We start from the raw sequence: 23,694 nt of genomic DNA, 5'->3' as shown, positions 1-23,694 counted from the left end.
ACATAGAAAAGATGGTATGGATTGTACCTTACCAATTCGAGCCGAAGTCTCATGATGAAACGGTTGAACTGGCTGATCAACAAGAGACTGATTCGCAAGCACGACTGGAGCAGGACGTTTCTCAGTGGTAAATGTCAAGTGTTAACAGGTTTGTGGTAATTATAAAATGTGGTAACAAATTTACTCTCACAGCGTAGGATACAGCGTCTTCTCGACATGATGTTAACCACACAGAAATTTTACTGTTTGTGGGTGGGCAAGTTGGCGACGTAGAACATGGGCAGACATTATACAAATGTGTTACTTCGTGACGTAGAGCCGTAACAGAATAAGATTCGAATTCCTGACGACTCGTTTAGGCGATTGCGAGCCGACTCTTTTTTTTGATAGACAATAACTTTATTTATCGTGCACTGTAGGTGACAGCTACATGACACACTGCATGAAAGGTAATATTCGAAAAGGCATAATAGGGGCACTTTGAAGCATTGGACATAAAATTCACAATTTTTATTATTATTTTTTTTTACTTACAAAAATAAGCAAAAATAAGGACTTTTTAAACTGGACTCTTGAAAACCCTCCCTCATCTGCTGTTGGTCAACAAACAGATGACCCCGCCTCAAACTTACGCCATTGGTCGAGCCAATGCTATTATTTCAGGATGGTTGCTGTGGAAACAAATATTATTTTCGACTGACGGAACCATGGTTGTATGGGAGGGTAAACATAATATTAACCAGTAATATCAAACCTGTAATCAAAACATATTTTTATGAATGCAGGGGTGGTGGGAGAAAAATAATAACCCTCTCAAAACAATAAGAAAATGCATAAAATATTGTGTCTATGGAAAAGAATGGAATGTAAACAGAATGTACTGAACTGGAATAATAGAATAAAGTAAAATAATATAAAATATAAAAAATAAAATAAAATAAAATAAAATAAAATAAAATAAAATAAAATCACATCACATCACATCACATCACATCACATCACACCACGTCACATCATATCCGATAAGAGTAAGTCCAGCCCTACATTACATTACATTACAATTTTATGTTTAATATACTACAGCACAATACACCTACATATCTATTCCAGATTTTTCTTTCATAAAAGTAAACTAAAATCTCAAAACTATTTTGATTAAGGTCAAAAAAGATAAACAAATAAAGCTGCAAACAAACTTTTTAATTCACCTTCTACTGTGTCTGAATTTCTTCAAAGGATGCCTATTAAAAACAGTCATAGATAACTTTCCTATTGAACCAATCATGGTAGTTATCCTGTGATTCAATAGAGTCTAAACAAACTCACAAGTGTGCCTGAGTTTATTATGCTTATGCAGTCACACAGAAAGTCTCTTCAAATCTATATTTCATTACCAGGCCACAGGAAACTCAGGAATTCCTGTTAATTGTGTCGATTTTCACTGGCTGCTCACCCTATTATCTGACGCAGAAAATGTAAGCATTCAACAGAAAGAACGGTTAAATGAAACTTGGGCCATAGAGAACTGATAAAAGGTAAATGAAGTAATTTTCTTGGAGCTTCTGTCCAACGGAGATTTTCATAGCAAGGACGACGCAACAAGGAGAAGTCGGTGTTATTTCTAATTACTTAAAGCAAGCAACAAATTCAATCAAATGCTTCTAGCGATTCAGCGAGGGACTTCAAACGCGGGCTCCCATCAAGAAGCTACTTGTGGTGAGAGCTTCTGCTACCAAAAACAATGAATTTCATGTTTTATTCATGCATACATATACATTCTCATTAGTGGCAGCCACCGTGTGAAGACAGATAGTGTGATTGAGTGGGGATGGGGTGGGGGGGACGCAGTGCTGTCGAAGGCCTTGGGCGATCTGTTGATTGACCGGGCTCTGGTCCCAGCGGTGGTGACCGCCAGGCTCGGTGATGGACACACATTGGAGAATGAATCTGAGCTAGCCTGCAGCTGGGTTGTGCATCTGGACTCCTTAGTGGGTCCGCAGATTGACCTAATACAAGCCCACTGGCAAAACAGCACCAGGGTTTTGTTCCAAGTGTGCTACAAGACATGCACAGGGCACAGGAATGCTGGGATATGGAGAGTTTGCTGCTCGTGTCTACATAGTAAACCTTGTTCTGCTAGGGTTAGGATAACTATATGTGTCCATACGTTCATGCACATTCAGAATTCAATTGAGGATGCATTTAAATTCCAATTCAATTGAGTTGGCAAACAGGATGCAGAATTGCAATTTGAATTTGACTGTGAAAAAGTGAAGAAATTCATGCAGTATTGTTCAAAAGTTTGGGATCAATACTTTTTTTTTTTTTTTAAGGTATTGCATACTTTTATTCAGCAAATGCACAATTAATAGACCAAAAGTGGCAGTAAAAACACTTATAATGTTACAAAATATGTTTATTTCAAATACAGTAAATGCTGTTCTTTTAAACGTTCTATTCACCAGAGAATTCAGTAAAATTAAAATCAACGAAACAAAATTGGAAAAAAAATTAGCATGGTTTCCACAAAAATAGTTCGCATTTTCAACATTGATAATAATAAGAAATATTTATTGAGTGCCAAATACACATATTAGAATGATTTTTGAAGGATTAGGTGACTGGAGTAATGATGCTGAAAATTCAGCTTTGCATCACAGGAATAAATTATATTTAAAAAATATTACAATTAGAAAACAGTTATATAAAATCGTAATAATATTTCACAATATTACTGTTTTGCTGTATTTTGATCAAATAAATGCAGCCTTGGTGAACAGAAGAGAAAACATTAAAATAATCTTAGTAACCCCAAACTTTTCAAGTTCATTTTACCTGTTGAATTTCTTTGAATTACAAGTCGTTACAATTCAAATTCCAGTTCAGCTTCCTGTGGGTGTGGCTAATTTAATTCAAATTCCATCTCATAAACTGAAAGGAAGCCAACTTACAAATCTAAATTTTGCAACCTAGTTATATGAATATTGAATGTGATTTTCATGCAGAATGAGGGTTACCTAGACACAACCAACTTTGCTGCTGACCCTGTCACCTTCTTCGTCAGGCTTCTACTTGGCCAGCCCCACTGTTAAAGCAAATTCAACATCACAATGGTAATGCAGAGATGAGAGCGAAAAATCCTAGACTGTCAGGGCCACTATCAAGTGGTTTATTATAGATATTAATGAATAATATGGGTGAGCGAAAACTGTTAGTCATGCGTTGAGATAGCAATAGCTAAATGTTTCACGCATGAATCGGTTGGTTTTTCAGTCAGCGCCCGAGTCTCTCGACCCCTCCGCCCGCGGCTCGCTCCAAGCTCACCTTTAAATGGTAGAAATCCATTGGTTTCGATATGAAGCTCTTTGTGACAGCAAGTAAACTGAGTGATTAAGCCGGGCGGGGGCTTTTGAGGGGCAGAAAATGGTGTGATTAAATTGGATGATTTGGGTGAGTCATTTGTGTCCTGCGAGAGACAAACAGCGTTGAGGCCAGACACCTCCATGACCTTCCTCTGAAATCTTAACCGCCTTTACACTTCACTGCAGACAAACAGCAAACCACAGCACAGTGTCAGAGAATGGACCAAGATTATCAACCACTTAGGAAGAATAAAAAAAATACATTTAAAAGAAAATATGAAATAAAATACTTTACAATAAATTTAATATCATTTTATACACACACATAAATATTTATAATTAAATAACTAAGTTTCAAATGTTAAAATCGTAAAAATAATTTGCCGCCATGATGTTAGGTCCATCTCCAAGGTATTGCTATGCAGTTGCTAAGGTGTTCTAAGTGTTTTGTTTTTTTTTAATCATGTTGCTATGCAGTTGCTAGGGTGTTCTAGGTGTTTGGTTACTGGACTTCCACTAGAGCAGTGGTTCTCAAATTGTGGGGCGCGCCCGCCAGGGGGGGCGCACTAGTATTGCAGGGGGGCGCTGGTCATCAGCAGAAAAAGAAAAGAAATAAAACAGTAAACAGCCAAAGGACGTAACTTAGAATGGGAGATTGATCGGTTTGTGAAAGTGAAGAGAAAAGCCATAGATGAAGTCGCACAGACCCAGGCAGGTGCTGGTCATATAAAAGCTAAATGCATAAAATATGACGAGGCATATCTTGCTCTCGGCTTCACTCACTGTGTCTATACCGGACACAACAGTTGTCGCATCGCGCCACAAGTCTACACTACACAAAGCGACCGTTGCAAATCATTTTAACTTTGTGTCAGTATGTCATAAATAGAACAAGACATCAGAGTCTACATACATACATACATCCAGTGTACACAGCGTCACTGATTATAATGGTTCTACTGTATTTTGCCGCTCGCGTCCGGTGTAGACACGGTGTTTAATGTCGTTGGTGAGGAGGAAAGCCTGTGTGTGTCCTATGCCTTAGTGGACAGCAAGAAACCCACAAAAAATAAATAAATAACAGAGAATAATAATAACAATAACAGTTATTCTCTCATCTATGCATTTCAAGTCTGACGTCACATGTCACTGCTTCCGTGTCCAAACACTCTATCAGATACCACGAGAAAACAACAAAAGGTGCTAATATACACTCACAATGTGATATAACACTACCAAAAAAAAATTATAATCCTAACCTTTAACTCCATACCGAAATCCCAGATAGCCAGACAATGAAAATATAAATAAATAAATAAATATAAAAATTATTTGTGTTTGGGACACTGTGAGCATGGGGACTGTAGTGTAAACCGTAAGTTTGAAAACGTTTAGCTTAAATGTTTAATATGAATAAACAGTCCTCATAAACGGCTGCTGAGGTAATATTCTCAAGCAGCATGAAACCCACAAAAAATAAATAAATAACAGAGAGAATAATAATAATAATAATAGTTATTCTCTCTATGCTATTTTTCAATGTTTCAAGTGATGCAGGTGTTTGCTTTTTTCCTGTAGGTTTTTTAAATTAAAAAAGCATTAATTTTTCATAATTTTTAGTGAAATTATTTGGTAGTCTGAGGTGGGATGGGGATTCGGGGGAGGGTGCCAGATTTTTTTATCCGCTTGTTAAGTCTGACGTCATGTGTCATCGCTTCCGTGTCCAAACGCTCTATCAGATACCACGAGAAAACAACAAAAGGTGCTAATATACACTCACAATGTGATATAATACTACCAAAAAAAATTATAATCCTAACCTTTAACTCCATACCGAAATCCCAGATAGCCAGACAATGAAAATATAAATAAATAAATAAATATAAAAATTATTTGTGTTTGGGACACTGTGAGCATGGGGACTGTAGTGTAAACCGTAAGTTTGAAAACGTTTAGCTTAAATGTTTAATATGAATAAACAGTGCTCATAAACGACTGCTGAGGTAGTATTCTCAAGTGAATCGAGTTGAGGCTTGGACCCGGAAACAGCGCTTCTTACGTCACCACTTAACAACCGAATAGGTTTAAAGGGGGGCGTGACCAAAAAAGTTTGAGAACCACTGCACTAGAGCCTCCATGTTCCCATGTCTACTGCACCGGAAACACAAAAAGAGCGCAGTGACGTTTTAAAATCAGGATATCAAGGAATTATTTTTGACGTTTTGATTCGTGCGAGGCTATAAAGCTCTGTGACAACTTGGTTTAATTATGAAATATATTACAGCTGCCTTAGTCGAGCCAATTAAATTTGATTGGATACTTTCTTTATTCAACAACCTCTTTTCATGTCATTCTAATTTACTGTCAAAGTAGCCTGAATATTGGAAACTAAATTATTTACTACAGCCCATAAGCCAATAATGTTCCATTTGTCTCGCACTGAGAGAGTCTACACTAACAAGATTATTAAGGACATTACTTGTAATAGTAAATGCCCTTCACTTTATTTGAGGCTCATGCTGTGCTTTCAGACGTTCCACTTTAAAAGAGCAGCACTCAGAAGAGACTGTCAGCGGCTGGCTGGATCCACCAGACGCTCAGGTACGGCCAACGATGGAAAAATAAAACGGGAGATTAAATGATATGCAGGCAAAATCAGTTTAAATCTAATGAAATCTCTTCCGTGCCTTTGAACAAACGGCACCATTTATCCCAGCATAATTTTTTTAAATTAAAACTAGCACTTAGGCTCTTCTAAAACTTGCATCTACAGAAAACACTGAGGTAATTTGTAATACTTTGTGACTACAGGTTCAATCACGCCGCTGGAAAACGAGGCATTCCATATTCATTCCGACAGTCTCTTGGATTCATTTCTCCATTATTGGCCTATTTGCAAAAGGACTAATTACTAGCAGGCCAATGAGAGTCTAAGCACTCGGCCTATTCGTCAGCGCAAAACACCTCTATTTTTAGCAGAGAAACAATAATCATATTCTCTTTCTGCCAGGAAATCTGCAGTGTTGTTACTGAGGAAATACAACCCTTTCTGAAAGTAAACACACACAAAGGCCGACCCGGAGCGTATACAAATACACAACACGCTCCCGAGCGAAGCCATTGGGAAACTTAAGGCACCCTGGAGGGCTGTCTCACGCTGGCGCTGCCAACATTGGCTTTGTTGTCTCCATTCAGAAGAAGGATAGACCATTAAAGAGCATAGTTACGCTCAAATATATAGCAGACTGCGATTACGTCTCAGCCCAAACAGCGAGCTGGATTTGCACCTTGCATAGAGAATCTCGCACGAGGGGAATGTGATTTAATAAGGAAATAACGGCCTCATTCTAGCAATTAACTGCATTTCTTTGGCTGCGTTTGATTTAATGTTAATCAATTCACTGCAAGACAAAGTACGTACAGTTTTTTTGCTGTTATTAAAACACATTGTTTGACAACAATGCTCCCTCAAGCTGTTTTCGCCTCACGAACGAAAAAAAATAAAGGTGTATGAGTAATTGTTTCCATGGCAATTATGGCTTTCTTTGGTGTGCGTTGGAAAATAAAGAAAATAGCATAAACATGCCCACAGCCTCAATGTAGCCAAAAGCAATTTCCTCTTCTAAATTTAGTTATTCAAAGCCTATGGCCATCATCAGCATTTAGTAATTAGTTTTATAATTACTGCTGTTTTGCTCACTGTCATTCAATTTTTCTTACACCACAACTGGGGAATGGAACATCTCACACTCACAGCTGGGCAAATTACCATCCATTTCTAGAGTGAAGGATATCAGGGAGGGCTGATTTTTACCCATGATGCCGGGCTCCGAGCGGCACAACACCTTTGAGCCTGCCATTTTCCACAAAGTCCAGAATGCCAGGGAGGAAAAAAACACTTTTTCACTGTTGTGAGGGTCTATTGTGATGCAAACAGCATTAATTCCCTCATTACCATTAACAATGAGTGTGGCACGCTGGTCACCCGGATAGAGCACTTTAATCAATGCCCTGCTCTCTGCCAACCTGCTCCACCAAAGACCCCCTTCACATGAGGATGTTAAAGTGACTGCTCCATCACTTTGTGAGCTGGTCAAAGCCTTTAATGAGATCACACTGTTGACTGTATGATGGTTTGATATGCTAATATATTAGCGGTGCACAGGTGGGTATTTGGGGTTGTTGTAGCTGTAGTTGTAACGGATTCAAAATATTAATAAAAAACTATAAAATAACACTGATACTAACATTTTATTTTTACTATATATTACAATACATATACTGTATAGTATATTGCATATTACTATATACGTATACAGCGTATATATTATATTTTTAGCATATTTATAGTATTTACAGTATATACATGGTATATTTTTCTAGGCATGGAATATTGGGATGATCAACTACTGTACATTTGCTTATATCATTGTTTAAATGCTATAAATGCGTATTTGCTGAATGCTGATGGCGTCATTCAAAGATTTGTTTAAATGATATAAATGTGTATTTGCTGAATGCTGATGGCAAATGAGAAAGTATTATAATGTTTGCCTTTCTATTATTAATAATATAAAAGCAATCTTTATAATACTTTTTGTATACATTTTAATTCCTTTGTTTAACCGTTCTATCTGATTATTAGACAGACTTCTATCCATATTAGACAGAACTGTTAACGACGACGGTCGAACAAGAGGGAGAAGGTGAGCACTGTGCTCAGGCGCTGCCGCCGTCAAAATAAAAGTCTCGAACACATCAGCCAAACAGCAAAACTTATCAGCCGATGCCGATATTTAAAAAATGCCAGTTTGATGAATCAGTGGTCTGACGTTTGCAAGTTAGACTCCTAAAAACACCTTTGCTCGTGCAAACAAGTGCGCGCACAACCGCGGATGATTCATTTTCCACTCAAGTCGAGTCTGGGGTGTGCGATACAGTATCTTCTGCGATAATATGGTAAGTGTTGTTGTAATGATGTGCGATCTGACATTATCAAGTATATCACCAAATTACACAAACAGAGACAGGGTGCATGCACGTGATTTATTAGTCTATTAAAACTCAAACTTCCAGGCATTCTAAATTGTATATGGCAAAAATGCTTCTGTATGCTTTTTATATTCATATAATTTAATATAGTTAACTTAATCTATATCACACAAAGAGTACTGTTTTTCTGCAGATATCAGCATGAACACATTTAATAATCACTTTATACAAGTTCAGTAAAGCGATGTGACTTACATTTTAGACATAATATTGCTTGTTTTTGCTCAATTTTGCAAACGAAAATAGTTCCAAACAAAGATCACAGCACTGTTTTGCGTCTCTGAGCAATGGTGTTTACTTATTGAATCAGCCTTTTGAACGAATTGGTTGAATAAATGATTCAGTGATTCACTCATTAACAGAGTTAATGCTTTGTTCCTGAATGAATTAGCCGTTTGAACAAATCTGTTGAAGCTCAATGACTCACTCATTAACAGTCACTTGCCACCTACTGGTGGTTTTAATTTCACATTTCGACTATTTTTTTCATGTTTTAAGTCATTTCAAATATCAGTAGCCTATTCAACGTTTTATGTTAAAAACAAAACATTATTTATCCATCTGTAACTGCAGGTTAAATGCATCCATGTCCCCTCTGAGATACATAAACTGCGTAAATACATCTAAATGCGATTTCAGATGCAGATTCCAGAAATGTTTTCTCATGATGGAATGAAAGACACTAAGTATCAGATGAAGTACTTCTTATTCTTACCCAATGATACAAAATGGAAAAAAGAGTTAAAACTGAACACAATCTTGCTACTCAAGCTGTGTATGAACATTTGTATATATATTTATTTGCTTCTTTTTCATTTTGCATTTACTTGTACTTTTACTTTCAATACTTATACTGAACAAAATTATAAACGCAACACTTTTGTTTTTGCCCCCATTTTTCATGAGCTGAACTCAAAGATCTAAGACTTTTTCTATGTACACAAAAGGCCTATTTCTCTCTAATATTGTTCACAAATCTGTCTAAATCTGTGTTAGTGAGCACTTCTCCTTTGCCAAGATAATCCATCCTCAGACGATCTTGGAGGTGAAGATGCTGGATGTGGAGGTCCTGGGCTGTTGTGGTTACACGTGGTCTGCGGTTGTGAGGCCGGTTGGATGTTTTTAATAAAATGGATGTGGATAATTTTGTTCAGCGTAAGTATGTTTAAGATTAAAAAATACTTTTCGTACTTAAGTACAATAAATCTCACATACTTTAAGACTTTTACTCAAGTAATATTCTAAACAGTGACTTCAACTTCTACCAAAGTCATTTTCTGGTAAGATCTGTACTTTTACTTGAGTATGGCTTTCAGGTACTTTATACACCACTGCAACACAGCATGGTGCACATAATACTAAAACACAATGCGCACAACTTGAGCTTTTCCAGTGAATAAAATAAAATTAAAATAAATAAATTAATAAAATAAAATTTCTTCATCATGATAACTGGATGGAAATCATACGAAACATGATTTGGTCATGTTACACAATAAGGCATACTACTAAATGAAATGTTTATCATGCAATAATGTCTACTGGTTTACTTACTACTATTAAAAACATTAAGCAATATTCGGTAAATACTAAGCATGTTTTCCATTTCCGTGGTTTGTTCATATGGCTTTTTATATTTTGTCAGTAATCAAACATGCTCACCAAACCCGTTCTCAAGCAGTGTTAAATCATATTCAAATATTTAATTAATTTTACTCAATCATTTCATTCCAATGAAGGAAAAAACATACTAATAAATAAATTAATTAAAAAAATATAGCTCAAAATATTTTCTTGTTAGCTAGTAATGTAGCTGCTTTTTCAAAAGGCTAGTTAGACTGTACCTCTTTAAATTAGTATGTTGTAGCTTCTTGTAGTTAACTTGTAGTTCTTGTAGTAACTAACAAAGCACAGTTCTAACAACACCTTAGAGTAGACCCTAGAGTTTGCTTTCTAGGAAACAAATACACTAATAAAATGTATACAGCCACTGATCAGACAGATGGTAACTGCATACTTGTAAATGTGAAGCTTCAGTTTTAAAGTAGCTTCGCCAACACCGGAAAGCTGAGCTGAAGAAAGGCGGTATGAAACAGCATGGAGCTCACGGGTGTAGCTAAATGTCAGGCGTGAAGAGAACGAGACGTCAAAGATGTAGCGCGGGGGAGGGGGGAGAGTTCTCTTCAAGGTCTTTTTATTTTATTTTATTGGCCGAGTTTATTGATGAAATTATGCTAATTGAGACAAGTACATGCACATTTGGCTGCTACTCTGGAAAAGCATGTCGTTTCGTAAAAAAATAAAATAAAAAATGAAGGCAACTTTTTATGACTGATTAAACTTCAAAAGAGGCCATTATGCTTGTTAAAATGCTTGAGTTTATCAGGTACCGAAGGACAGCGTCCCAGAAGACAAGCCAAAAACAAGCAAACAAAGAAAGGAGATGATTACGAAATCTCTTTTTCCTTCAATATAAACAAGTGGGTTGAAAAGCAGGAAGTTTCGTTGTATTTGGCTGAGTGACACATCTATGCGATGCAGCAGTCACCAGAGATCAAACGCTGATAACCAGCGAACACGCGACGGCTTCCAGCTCTGCCTCTAATAAAGACAGCGGGCCGCCACATCTCAGGTATTAATCACACACAACAAAGCACTGTGTGTTTCTGTCAGTGTGTTCCACACACTTCCACTGACTGCTGAATAGATTATAACCCCACTGATGAGAAAATCAGATGTTTCTCCAAGAATTTCTAAAGAAAAATAAATCAGTCACAAGATACATGCACAAATGTTCAAAAGTTTTAGGTCATTAAGTGTTTTTTTTTTTTAAGAAATAAATATTTCTATTCATCGAGGATGCATTAAATTGATCAAAAGTGACAGTAAAGACATTTATAATGTTACAAAATATTTCTATTTCAAACAAATGCTGTTCTTTTGAACTTTATTTTAATTAAAGAATCCTAAAAATGCATATTTGTTAATCATAAAAAAACAATAATAATTGATAATTGAGCAGCAAATCATCATATTATAATGATTTATGAAGGATCATGTGACACTAAAGTCGTCTTGAGTCTTCAGCTTTGCATCACAGGAATACATTACATTTTAAAACCTATTCAAGTAGAAAACAGTTATTTTAAATTGCAATAATATTTCACAATTTTTACTGCATTTTTTAATAAAATAAATGCAGTCAGACTTCTTTCAAAAACATGAATCTCCAAACTTTTGATCCGTAGTGTACATCAACATATAGTAAGAGTATAACAGCTATAAAATAAATTTGGATAGAATATGGATATGAATTCGATCTTGGGGGGGAAAATCTTGACTGCAAATCTGAGCAGAGTTGAGAAATTATGGAGTTTTTTTCCTCATTTTTTTTTCTCCCAAGCCTCCATTTCCTCTCCATTGAATCTCATCGCTGTCTAGGAGAAACAATTGAGACGTTACAGAGATCTCGTTTGTGATTTATCTCCCATGCAGTGCATGTAAAATAGTTTCGCATTTCATTCAATTAGGTCATTTCCCTCCGTTAATATCAGTCTCCGAGCAGCCGTTGGCGCAAGATGTTTACGCCTTGGGTGATTAAGACGGAGAAGCGAGTTTTTGACATTCCGATGGATAAGCTGCTATTTTGCAAATATTTCAGCCCATTTGGAATTCCTTTCTGGTGATCATGAAAGGACAACTGGCATATGCGTCCTCGACTCGGCGGCTAACTACAGGCACAAAACGTGTCAATTGTGCAGGCAGCGCTGTAGAGTTTGGGGGTGTGCGCTTGGTGAAGTGTGGCATTTTGGCGACTGCTCGCTGCTCTGCATGCATGAATAATGAATGCACAGGTGGTGGAGGGGGGTCAGGGGCCCGCGCCATCCTCCAAACAACAGAAAGGTCATGCTTGTTTGTGCAGTGTCCTTCAACAGATGTGAAATGCTTCTGACAGAGACTAGCAAATTTCGGTTAAAACGCTCCCAAAAAATTAGTTGATGGGTCAATTACGGTAAAGGTCAACAGGCGCAATAGGAGAGAGGCGGCTAGCGTGCGACTTATGATAATAAATCAACACTTGAGAAATGGAGGTCAAATTCTTTCAGTTGCAATGCCAGTAAAACAGCCTGCTTTTATTACAGATAAAGGCCCGAATTCTACGCTTTGTCACCCTGGTTTTGCATTCAACAAAAGGCAGCTTTGTTTTAATGGTGTTTGGCGACTCTCCACTGTTCAAATGGCAGCTCCAGATTGTTCTTTATTCAACACGGGCACGAAAAAGAACCGGAAAAATGCAGGTAGATTTTCCTCTAAGCATTCCGACTGGCATGAGATTTGCCAAACGACACTGTTCGGAGATTTCCCAAAAGGTTACAATCATCAGTTATAATGTAGAAATGCCTTACAAGTCGTCAACTTTATTTTTTCTTCTTTTCACTGCAAATATTGTATAATAACAGCAGCTGTGGGTTCTGAACTCACTAGGAAATTCCATGAGCCTTCAGAAATTATTCTAATACGCTGATTTGGTGCTCGAGAAACACTTTTTTATTATTATCAATGTTGTGCGGTTTAATATTTCTGTGGAAACTGTGATACATTTTTTGATGACTAAGTTCAAAGAAACAGTATTGATGTGAAATAGAAATCTTTTGTAACATTATAAATGTATTTACTGTAATGCATCCTTACTGAAAAAAATTAAATCATTAATTTCTTTAAATATATATATCTTAATGACCCCAAACTCGAATGGCTGTGTATGTTTCTATCAGATATTTTTTTCTTTATTCACATGGACATGAAAAAGAACTGGGAAAATGCAAGAAGTTTTTCCTCTATGCAAAAAATCATTCTGATTCACATGAGATTTGCCAAACGACACGGTTCAGAGATTTCCCAAAAGGTTACAATCATCAGTTATAATGTAGAAATGCCTTACAAGAAGTCAACTTGATTTTTTCTTCTTCTCACAGCAAATATTGTATAATAATAACAGCAGCAGCGGCTTCAGATCTCAATGTAAAGTCGCTGGGAAATTGCCTGGAAGTCTGCACTGACAAATGAACTGGCTACTTCCAGACACAGGAAACAATATCGTTTTCCTAGGGCTCACCTTGACTCATGCACACAAACAATCGGAAGAAGAAACTGGCCCTGCCCTCTGAGCTCCGGGCCTGATGCAATAAGTCACCATATGCTCGTATTAGTATGCTCTGCATTATGGCACACGGCGCGCCTCCCGGTCAGCTCGCCAATCAAAACACATGCACCTCTTCTATTCTAAACAACAATCTGGCAGGAGTCAGCAGAGGATGAGGAGAGAGAGCTCTTTACCACTGTAGGCCAGACCCATCTCCTCGCTCCGATCGGAAAATAAACAGAGATTCATGAGCTCGGACGAATCGGGAGCGGGGCTGAGTATCCATTAGCTCTAGCGATGCAGAGCAGCAAAACGGGAATCGATAACAGGTTCTGTTCGAAATGTAGTGCAAATAAAATGGGCCGCGCTACTGATTCAATTCAAACGGCTGCTGTCAATGAGATGGAAGGACACAAAGAGCCTCTCATTGTCCTAGAGGGTTTGAATTCACCTTGCTGAGCATTCATTAATACATGGGATGCAATGCACTTCATTCATTTCCTTCGCTTACATCATTTCCTGCACTGCATGTCGAGCACGTTGATGTCGGACGTGTAAAAGGCAACAGTCCTGTGGACCAGCTCTACACCGAATTATTCACCATATACATTTTCTCATTAAAATGCATGCGGCTCTTCAAAGCGAGACAACAATGATACCATCTGTTGTGTGCCGGCCGGAATACACAGAACAAAGCCGCTGAAAACTGCAACAATTTACTGTTGCCTCTAACAACATTCACGGTATTACAGCCATGCCAAATGTACAGTAAATAATTCACACTTAAGTGCAAAGTAGCTGTAACGAATTTACTCAAATAAAATCAAGAAAATAACTGAATGAAAATTTGTCAAAAATATATCAAATTTAAAATAAGAAAAAAAATATAACAAATAAGTAATATAAAATAATATTATATATATATATATATATATATACACACACATAATGTCTATGTAATAATACAAAAAAAATATGGCAAATGGAAATACTGGAAATACTAGTTTGTCTTTTTGGTTGAAACCCAGGCACTAGAAACATGCTAATGATCCTAAGAGCATCATCTCTTTTAAATATTACAGCCACATTTGATATTTAGCCACAGCCATCAAATATAACGAGAAGAGCAAGTATCGAGCGCATCTTTATTTTCATTGATCCCGACCGCATTCTTTATCACCAACCAATTAGCATTAGTTGATTAACCAGGCCCATTAATCAGCTAATCGTTACAGTCCAACTAAGAATCCATAGTTACTGTTAATTCTATAGGCTGCTTCAGTGTACTCACGTTCGTAACTAATTAGGCTTCTGTAGGGCATGACATGGTCTTGTTTATTTATTACCGACAGCTATTTTTCTTCGAGAGCCTGTAGTGCAACAAATTCCAGTCAGGAGGGAGCAAGTTATGACCGCTGTGCACATCTCACTCGACTTTTTTAATGTACATCTACAGTTTCATTGTCTACTTCCTGTCCTTGCTGGTAACCAAAAGCACTAAGAGTTGATCTGTTGTTTTTGTGTACTGCATGCAGTTGACTACCACTGACAATCATCTCAACTTTTTTTTCTCTTAAAATTACTCTTATAAAAGGGATAGTCCACCAAAAAAAGCTTTTTTTCTCTTAAAATTACGCTTATAAAAGGGATAGTCCACCAAAAAAAGACATTTCTGTCATCATTTATATAATGTCATTCCAAAACTTAATGGCTTTCTTTCTTCTGTGGAACAATAAAAGAAGATATTTTGAAGAATGTTGGCAACCAAACGGTTTCAGGTCCCATTGACTTCCACAGTATGGACAAAAAATATAATGGAAGTCAATGGGACTGGTTATATCTACTTCAAAATATCCTCTTTTGTGTTTAGCAGAAGAAATGCATGCAGTTCTATACTTTAAAAGAAGTCTTGCATGCAAGTTGGTTGAATGAAACAGAAATGTGCAGCTTGTGTAAGTATATTTAGTTTAAGTTCATTGTGGATGCAGTAGTGTCCCCAAAAGGAAATTGCAAAATGAATGAAAATATTTACTTGTTGTTGCTGTGAAAAAAAGTTATTTATTTATTATTTATTTTAGAATTCCTGCAATGATTTAGAATTAGATTTATTGTATTATATTTGTTTTATTTATTTTTTTAGACAAAATGGTTTGTTACTTGTTGTCTAAATGATACTTTTTGACTATTTTTCTACGTTGATGGATTTCTGGTTATTATACATTATGAGCAGGGTTATTATATTAACTAAAACTAAAACCATACAATACATTTACATTATTTAAAAAAAGATAAATCTTAACTGAAATAAAATAAAATATATTAAAAAACATTAAACTTATTTTATTTCATCTAGTTGCCAAGGAAATATTGATCATTTTCATTTAGTTTAACTTTATGTACTAAAATAACAAAAACCAAAATAAAAATTAATTAAAAACTATGTAGACATATTTAAAAAAAAAAAAAATGTAACAACAAAATTACGTAAACTTTAACTAAAATTAAAATGAAAACAGATAAAAAAAAACAAAAAAAAAACAAGTCAAATATTAATAAAAACTGTAACAGTATCTGAATTATACTAAAATAGCACTGGTTTGATTATGAGTTAGTCAGGTTTACTTATTGAGTGGATTATGACAGAAAACTGGACAAAACCAGTTAGTTATTCTCTCATGCCAACGTGTGTTAAGTTTAACTGTTATTGTTAATCATTCCAAATTGTGTGATAGTTGTATTTAAGTAAGTGTTTTATTGTAAAGGCAGTTTCACATTTTTTAGACTCTGAGAAACTCGAAATTATTGTCTGCAGTATTCTATATTGAGCATACTACACACATACTATACATTCAATTGAAAATAACCTAGAAAAAAACGGAATATTCCGTTATTAACAACAAAAGAGCAAAAATTCTACACAGAAGAATGCCTCTTACCTTTGACTGAGGTGTTGGGCGGCGGTCCTTCGAAGCGCAGGTTCCACGGCGGGTCCCCCTGGTTGGTGAAGTCCCTCATCTTAAGGTAGCTGATGGTGAGGCGGATGATGGAGGCCTTGTCCAGCTGGCTGGTGATGGCGCCGGGGAGCGGAAGCATCTTTGCCAGCTCATAGAACTCGAAGTTTTCCTTCCCCCGGCGCGAGCGAGCAGCGTCACGTGACTTCTCCTTCCTTAGAGCCTGCAACCTGACAGAAACGCAAGAACGTCTGTAACATAAACATCTACTGCTAGTCAAAGCCTGACAGACTTTGCTTCCTGCATTGTGACTGACAAAACTTCAGTCCTTTATGCTTAATGTCTTTACATGTGTGAGGCACAGAGGGACGATGTCCCAGAAGACAAACCAAAACAAGGGGAATATACTGTAGAATTATTATTATTATTATGATTATGATTTCTTTATCTATCAAGCAGTGGGCTAAGAATTTTGCTTTGTAAATTTACATTAAAAATGATGTTGATGACCCCATTTGCTTTTTTTAACACAAAGATCTGGTTATACTTTGGGCATATTATTATAAAATCCCAAAAATGTATTTTCATCCAAATATAATAATTCTTTCCACCTCAAAATTGCTTTTTCATTTGACATCCCCAATCTCCTTTATTTTTTAGCCCTGACTTTAAATGGGACATGGCATACTGTGGTGGTACATTACCATTTAGAAGTTTGAGGTCAGTCAGATTTTGTAATGTTTTTGAAACAAGTCTCTTTAGCTCACTAAGGCTGCATTTATTTGATAAAAAAATACAGCAAAAACAGTAATATTGTGTAATAATTATTTAAAATAACTTTTTTCTATTTTAATGCATTCTAAAATGTAATTTATTCCTGTGATGCAAAGCTGCATTTTCAGCATCATTACACCAGTCTTGTGTCACATGATCCTTCAGAAATCATTCTAATATGCTGCTTAGCTGCTCAAACATGTATTACTATTATCAATGTTGAAATGTTTTGCTGCTTAATAGTTTTGTGGAAACCATGATACATTTTTTCAGGATTCTTTGATTTATAGAAAGTTCAGTATTTATTTGAAATTGAAATGTTTTGTAACATTATAAATGGCTTTAATGGCACGTTTAATCAGCTTAATGCATCCTTGATAAGCAAAAGTATTAATTTCTTTAAAAAACTCTCGCTGACCTCAAACTTTTGAACAGTATATACAGAAGCATGATTCATATTCATTCACAAGAATATAAAATATGTGTTGTTAGTGAGAGTACTACACCTTAAAGAGAGGGAAAACCATGGTTACTACTGAGAGATCCAATAATGTTATCTTCTATTCATAATACACACATGTAACTGGATTCATCTGTATTGTAATTTTGTAGCAATGTATCCCAACATGCGTCTCTGTTTTCAACACTGCCTTTCCCAGCCAAACAAAAGGCCCAGGAGAGACGGTCTGTAACTGAACTCAATAGCTGTGCCGGGCTCTTTGTTATTGACTGTATATAGTATCAGGAGCACACCTCTGTGCCAATCACAGACGGGGCAGGCAACCGCGGTGTTTGTGGCACTGGGCTCCAGCAGGCTAAAGTTGCAGTCACACTGACTTAGTTGTGCTCCGTCAAGAGACCTCAGCTCAATTGATTCAGTCATTGGAATCCAGAAGTGGGTCGAAGTTGTGATTAGCTTTGGCCCAGGGTCTCGTGAGACACCCTGTGAATGACTTTCATTGCTGCCTTTTTACCACAGACACAGACAGCCGGTCAGAGATCTTCTTCCCCCACCAAGCACTCAAACAAAGAGAAAGAAACACAAGACCGCGGTATCCTCACCTACATCTGAGCTCAGAAGCGATGCTAGACGGAAAACGCCCAAAATATACACTCGCTCCCCCAGATGCCTGCACAAAACAATGATTTATCATAAATTATGACTACTGCCTCAAAGTGTTTCTGTTTATTCTGAATCGAGTGATTTACAACTATGCGCTGAGCATTTCTCTGTATTTATTTCCTTCTGAATAAAATAAGTCCCTTTCTGGCAGCAACTGCTACAGTAGCGGCTCAACATAATGTCTACACTAGACTTGTGCCGGTATTCGGTAATGCGATATGTCACGGTAATGAATATGCACGATATTGTTATCGTGGGCACTTCTAAATACCGTGAATAATTATATATTACAAATTATTCCGAATTTTGAATGCATTTTAAGAATACTTTTCCCATCAACTGGTCAAAATGCACAACACCGCTGTATGCTGCGTGAAAGACGCGTGCGCACTCTGACGTAAACAAGCACGGACAAGAAGCACATGGCGGAACATGCGAGAGACGCTCTGGATGAAAGCGCACTTTCACTCTCTGACAGCAGATGGCGCTAAACTGCAGAAATAATAATAATAATATTAATATAATAATAATAATTAATTTAAATGCATACCGTATACCGTGATAAAAGCATTAGCAATTAATCGCAACATGAAAATTTGATACCAGCATATCCCTAGTCTACACTGGAAGCGACCAACGCCACATCATTAAATATGAAAATGCACTGGAATACACTGATGTAAACACTGTATGCACTGTAAATATGTATATATATATATATATATATATATATATATAAGTTGTAAATTAAACATTATTATTCACAAGAAAACACTATTTAAATCTTTCTACTTCAAAATTTCATATTTAGTTCAATGTGTTATTTACCAATTCATTGTAATTATTTGTGAAATTTACACACTTTCTGATTAAAAATTGTTTTCACACCATTTTTTTTTCTTTTTAGTGTGGGATATTTTACAGTAGTAGAGTTATACAAATGGTTAGAAATACAAGATGACAAATTAATAAGCCAGCGGCCAGAAAACAACAAAATTACTAAAACAGAAAATAAAATCTAAATAAAAAATTGTTAATAACTAAAACAAAACAGTATATCAATGATACTAAAATAACACTGAGTGTATATAAATGAAATAATTGACATTTTTTACTTTCATTTCAGAGAAGAAAAAAACTGCCTAAAGTAGCGTTGCAGCACGTCCAAAGTAGAAATGCATCATTTGCCAAATTAAAATGCAATGCAATGTGCTGCAATGATACTTCCACGTTTTGGGGTGTAGCTTCATTAGCTAAAACATGAGCGACATAATGCATCGTGCACATCTAGCATAGATAGTGTAAGTTGCAAAACATATTCTATGTATTCTCAGTGTTGCCACAAGGAGCTATAGCAGATTTTTATTTCTGTCATGACAACTCTCGGAGGGATTGGCATGGTAATGTACATGACAATGTTAATGTATTTGGTCTTGGCGGAATAGATCTGCTACGCTGCTGCTGTTGCAGCAGAGCAAGTACCGAGACTCGCTACTGCCAATACATCCACAACATGCTGCTGTGAGCATGTAAGAAATATTGCTGCTGCAAATATAACATACATGAAATAACCCCATATAGCATACGTGAATCACCTCGTAGCAGAGCTATACAGGTGGAGCTGGGGAAGGTGGAGGGTTTCTGAAGCAAGCTACAACTGCTACGGCAGCACTAGTCATATATTTGAATGTTGAGCAGCGAGCTCATTGGCTAACGATACAGGAGAGAACCAATCAGCTGTGCCATGTGATGATGTCATTAGGTCAGATTGAGTTAGACCTATCGGACTACGCCATCTAGAGTTTCATGCCAGAACTCTGTATTTATTGGTTTATTTGGATAGGGACAGTACAAAAATTATGATTCCAGCCAAAAAAGCTGAAAAATATGCATTGTACATATGTAAAGAGTATTCCATATGTTAATGTAATATTTAGTGTAAACTTTTCTTCTATGGTAAACTAGTGTCACGGTGGAGCAACAGTTTTGAAGAGAATCTTGCTGAGCAAGTTAAAGTTAACGTGTAGAGCTAGATATCGGAATAATAACATCCAGTTTAATGGTGCATACAACTCTGTTGTTGCCTAACTCTGGTGTGAAACATACACAGCTATGTTTAAAAAAACGTAAAGCCCCCCTAAAATGTATTCAAATGCATATACAAATCAGATTCAGAAGCACATCATTTTCATCCACTTTAAGCACAAGTAAATCTGCATGAAGTCGGTGTATCGACTAATAACGTACATGGCACATGCTTTCTGGTGTTTACAGTCTCAGCTCTCTGGTCCAAGGTTTGAGTCCACTGATTTATGATTTTCAATCAAACAACTCACAACAGCCGCTTTAATGCTTCCAAAACACAACTGCCCACTTTCTGTAGCGTTCATCATGTCAAGCCATTCTGAATTAAGTCAGAAATAAATCAGCCCAGAGCTTCTGCGTTCCCCGTTGGCCGACATTTAGATTAATTTTTTACCACCATAAATGCTAAATCAGTTATAGCAAGTGCCGAAAGATGGGGAGTGAAGAATGCCTTGATGGATGAAAAATGACTGTTGGTGGAGAAGAAAATCAGCGGATATTGTCTCCACATTTTATCAACAAACAAAAAGCAACATAAAATATGAAACAGAGCTGTGCCACAGAACGAGAACTTATTCTGGAGTACTTAATCTTGTAATTCCCACTCTGCTTCAATAATTCCCAAGAAACTTCCAGCAAAAAAAGCCCAATTACCTCCAAAAGACCACCAATGATGCCTCACGCAGAGCTAATACTATACAGTACAGATGCCGTGATCAATTTGAATCCTGTATGAAACTATCATTTCACCATCAGATATAGATTGGCTATACGCCTTTGCATACGAGCGATGGATTTCTATTCTCAATAGTTTGGCGCGTTCCAGCACAAGAATAAAAACACCATTTGATGGTCTGCTGCTCAGACAGTATATAAAGCCAGTTGTAATGGTTGTTTGGATGCAAAGTGCAACAGAGCAGCAGAATTTAATTTGTTCCACAAACTTGGAAGGCATTACGCTGTCTTGCCAAATACGTCTTGATGCACCGAGGTTAGGTGACCTTCATTTTCATGACTTATTTATTACGTACTACTGGAAAATGCAATAGACACAAAATCACGGGAACTTTCAGGGAAATAGGACGCAAGTTAGTTTTGTGGTGTGGACTAACGGCGGCGGCTCTTGAGTAATGATTGTTGTGTTATTGAACGGCCTGTTTTTGAGCAGGAATTTATGTGCACCGCACCGATTTAGCTGTTTCTTGCTTCCAGGCTGGTATAAAAATACTCCTGGATTATCTGCAATTAACATATTAACCATAAACCTTTTTTAAGAACTTTTTGCATTCTGAAGGGTTAGAGTTTATGCCCGTGGAAACATCTGGTAAGAGTAAAAAGCCAATCAGTGTCATATTCTCATCAGAAAGACACTGAAATCAATACGCAATGACATTCACAACCTATTTTACTTGTATAATGTGATGGAATTTAGAGTAAATGTACAGTAGGACAGGATTTGATTAGATCCTTCAAAAACTGTTTGGATCCTGAAAAGTGGACGATAATATCAGAATTGAACCATGTGACTGGAGGGGAGGGACTTGATGACATTAGATGTAAAAAAAAAAAAAAGTTGCTTCAGAGTTATTTTATTTGTATTATTTACGATTATGAAGACAAACGTGTTCCTTCAGAATAACATAAACCGATTAATCATTTACAATAATACCTGGAACGTGAATTAAGGAAGTAAATAGGGTCATTTATGATTTCATGTTGAACATTACTTTGTTTATGCATTGATAAATAACTAAAATTAACCAAATCAGACCTGGTTGAAATAAAAGTTGGGAAACAAGATTATGGACTAAAAAAAAGTTAGCACATTGAAAAAAACTTTGTAAAGGCTTAAAGATAGATAGATGACACACACGCACACACACACACACACACACACACACACACACACACACACACACAGACAGACACAGACACAGACACACACACAAGCAAAAACATCAAGAGGCTGAAAGTTCTGCAAATGATCATTTAGGGTTGAGGTAATTGCCTTCATCAGTGTAGAAAAAGCAGGCAGAAGAGAAATGTCACTTCAGATTATCCTCTTGCCTCCTGAAGCAATAGATGACACTTGATCAGAGACTAAATGCCAAAACCAATCAATTCCTTTTGTGACTCTTCTCCATGCCGCAGTAAAAAAGGCCATAGTCTTGGTTCTTCTAATTAAAGTAAATGCTATCTCCTTGGTAACCTCATTAATATTCTCAATGACTTGGTTATACATAAAGTATGTCATATGACTGGTACAAAATTAGATGGAGCACTGCATGGCCATCAGCCTAAAATTACTCTTGGAAAGACTACTGTATATTTCATATACAATTTGACAAAAATACAACTTCAAAGCTACATATTCTACTTTTTTTTTTTAATTCTACAATGTTGTTTGCACCAAAAACAGGTTATTTAGTAAATTCATTTTCACATTTTCCACTTTTAGAATTAATGTTTTACAGTGTATTTTAAGAATGTATATATAAATGAGCTCTGGTTGACTTTTTCGCATATGAAATGAGGAGCAACGCCTCCAAGGTGCTGAATACTAGCATTGCATGTAAAAGTGGGCGGTCATTGGGGAGGGAGAGTTGTGTTGTGACTGTCGACATACTACATCAAACTCTTATTTCCTGTTTTCATTTCATGTTCCACTACAGTACAACACCAGTAAGAGTAACATCACAAACTAAGCTTTACCTGCCTATGCAAGAGCCTACAGAAAGTGCTGCTTTGAAATAGCTGCGTTCAGACATGCATCGTTGAGCGCAAGGTTACGTCTCGCACGGTGCACTAATTCCCTTCAAGGTCTGCGCGTACTTCCCTCTCAATCAGTAAAATGGATCCAGTTCTGATGTGAGTGTCCACTGCTTTCATTGCCCTCAAAGTTCTGTCATTCAACTGTTCGTTTGTCCTGAGAGCTTAATGTGTGGGTGTGTGTGTGTGTGTGTGTGTGTGTGTGTGTGTGTGTGTGTGCTTGGAACATGTTGACATTCTTCATTAATATGGACGTTGGCTGAGGAGATCTATAGATGCGCTACCTACAAATTATGCCAGGTGAAGCCCTCTGCATAATCTGTTTCTTTTTATCTGGAATGAAGTCCCTCCCTGCCGTCTTACAGCGGCCTTGTAAACCCAATTGAAGGCTTTCTGGAAGGCCACATTCACAGTGAATTGCCCCCTCTTGTCTTT

The 23,694-nt window shown here is 36.8% G+C and overlaps 1 protein-coding gene across 1 annotated transcript in view; it reads right to left on the bottom strand.

Annotated features, from left to right (window-relative positions):
• LOC107693056 (neuronal PAS domain-containing protein 3-like) overlaps positions 1 to 23,694 on the bottom strand; it is a 322,349-nt gene that overhangs the window by 194,945 nt on the left and 103,710 nt on the right. Inside the window, exon 3 of the mRNA XM_016492306.1 lies at positions 16,494 to 16,738. Coding sequence (XP_016347792.1) covers positions 16,494 to 16,738 — 245 coding nt within the window. The remainder of the gene's footprint in view (positions 1 to 16,493; positions 16,739 to 23,694) is intronic.

This window comes from Sinocyclocheilus anshuiensis, unplaced genomic scaffold (genome assembly GCF_001515605.1).
Source record: "Sinocyclocheilus anshuiensis isolate Anshui unplaced genomic scaffold, SAMN03320099.WGS_v1.1 scaffold261, whole genome shotgun sequence".
Classification (NCBI taxonomy): Eukaryota; Metazoa; Chordata; class Actinopteri; order Cypriniformes; family Cyprinidae; genus Sinocyclocheilus; species Sinocyclocheilus anshuiensis.
The sequence above is the reverse complement of the archived record's forward strand: the minus strand, read 5'-3'. Positions and strand labels throughout refer to the sequence as shown.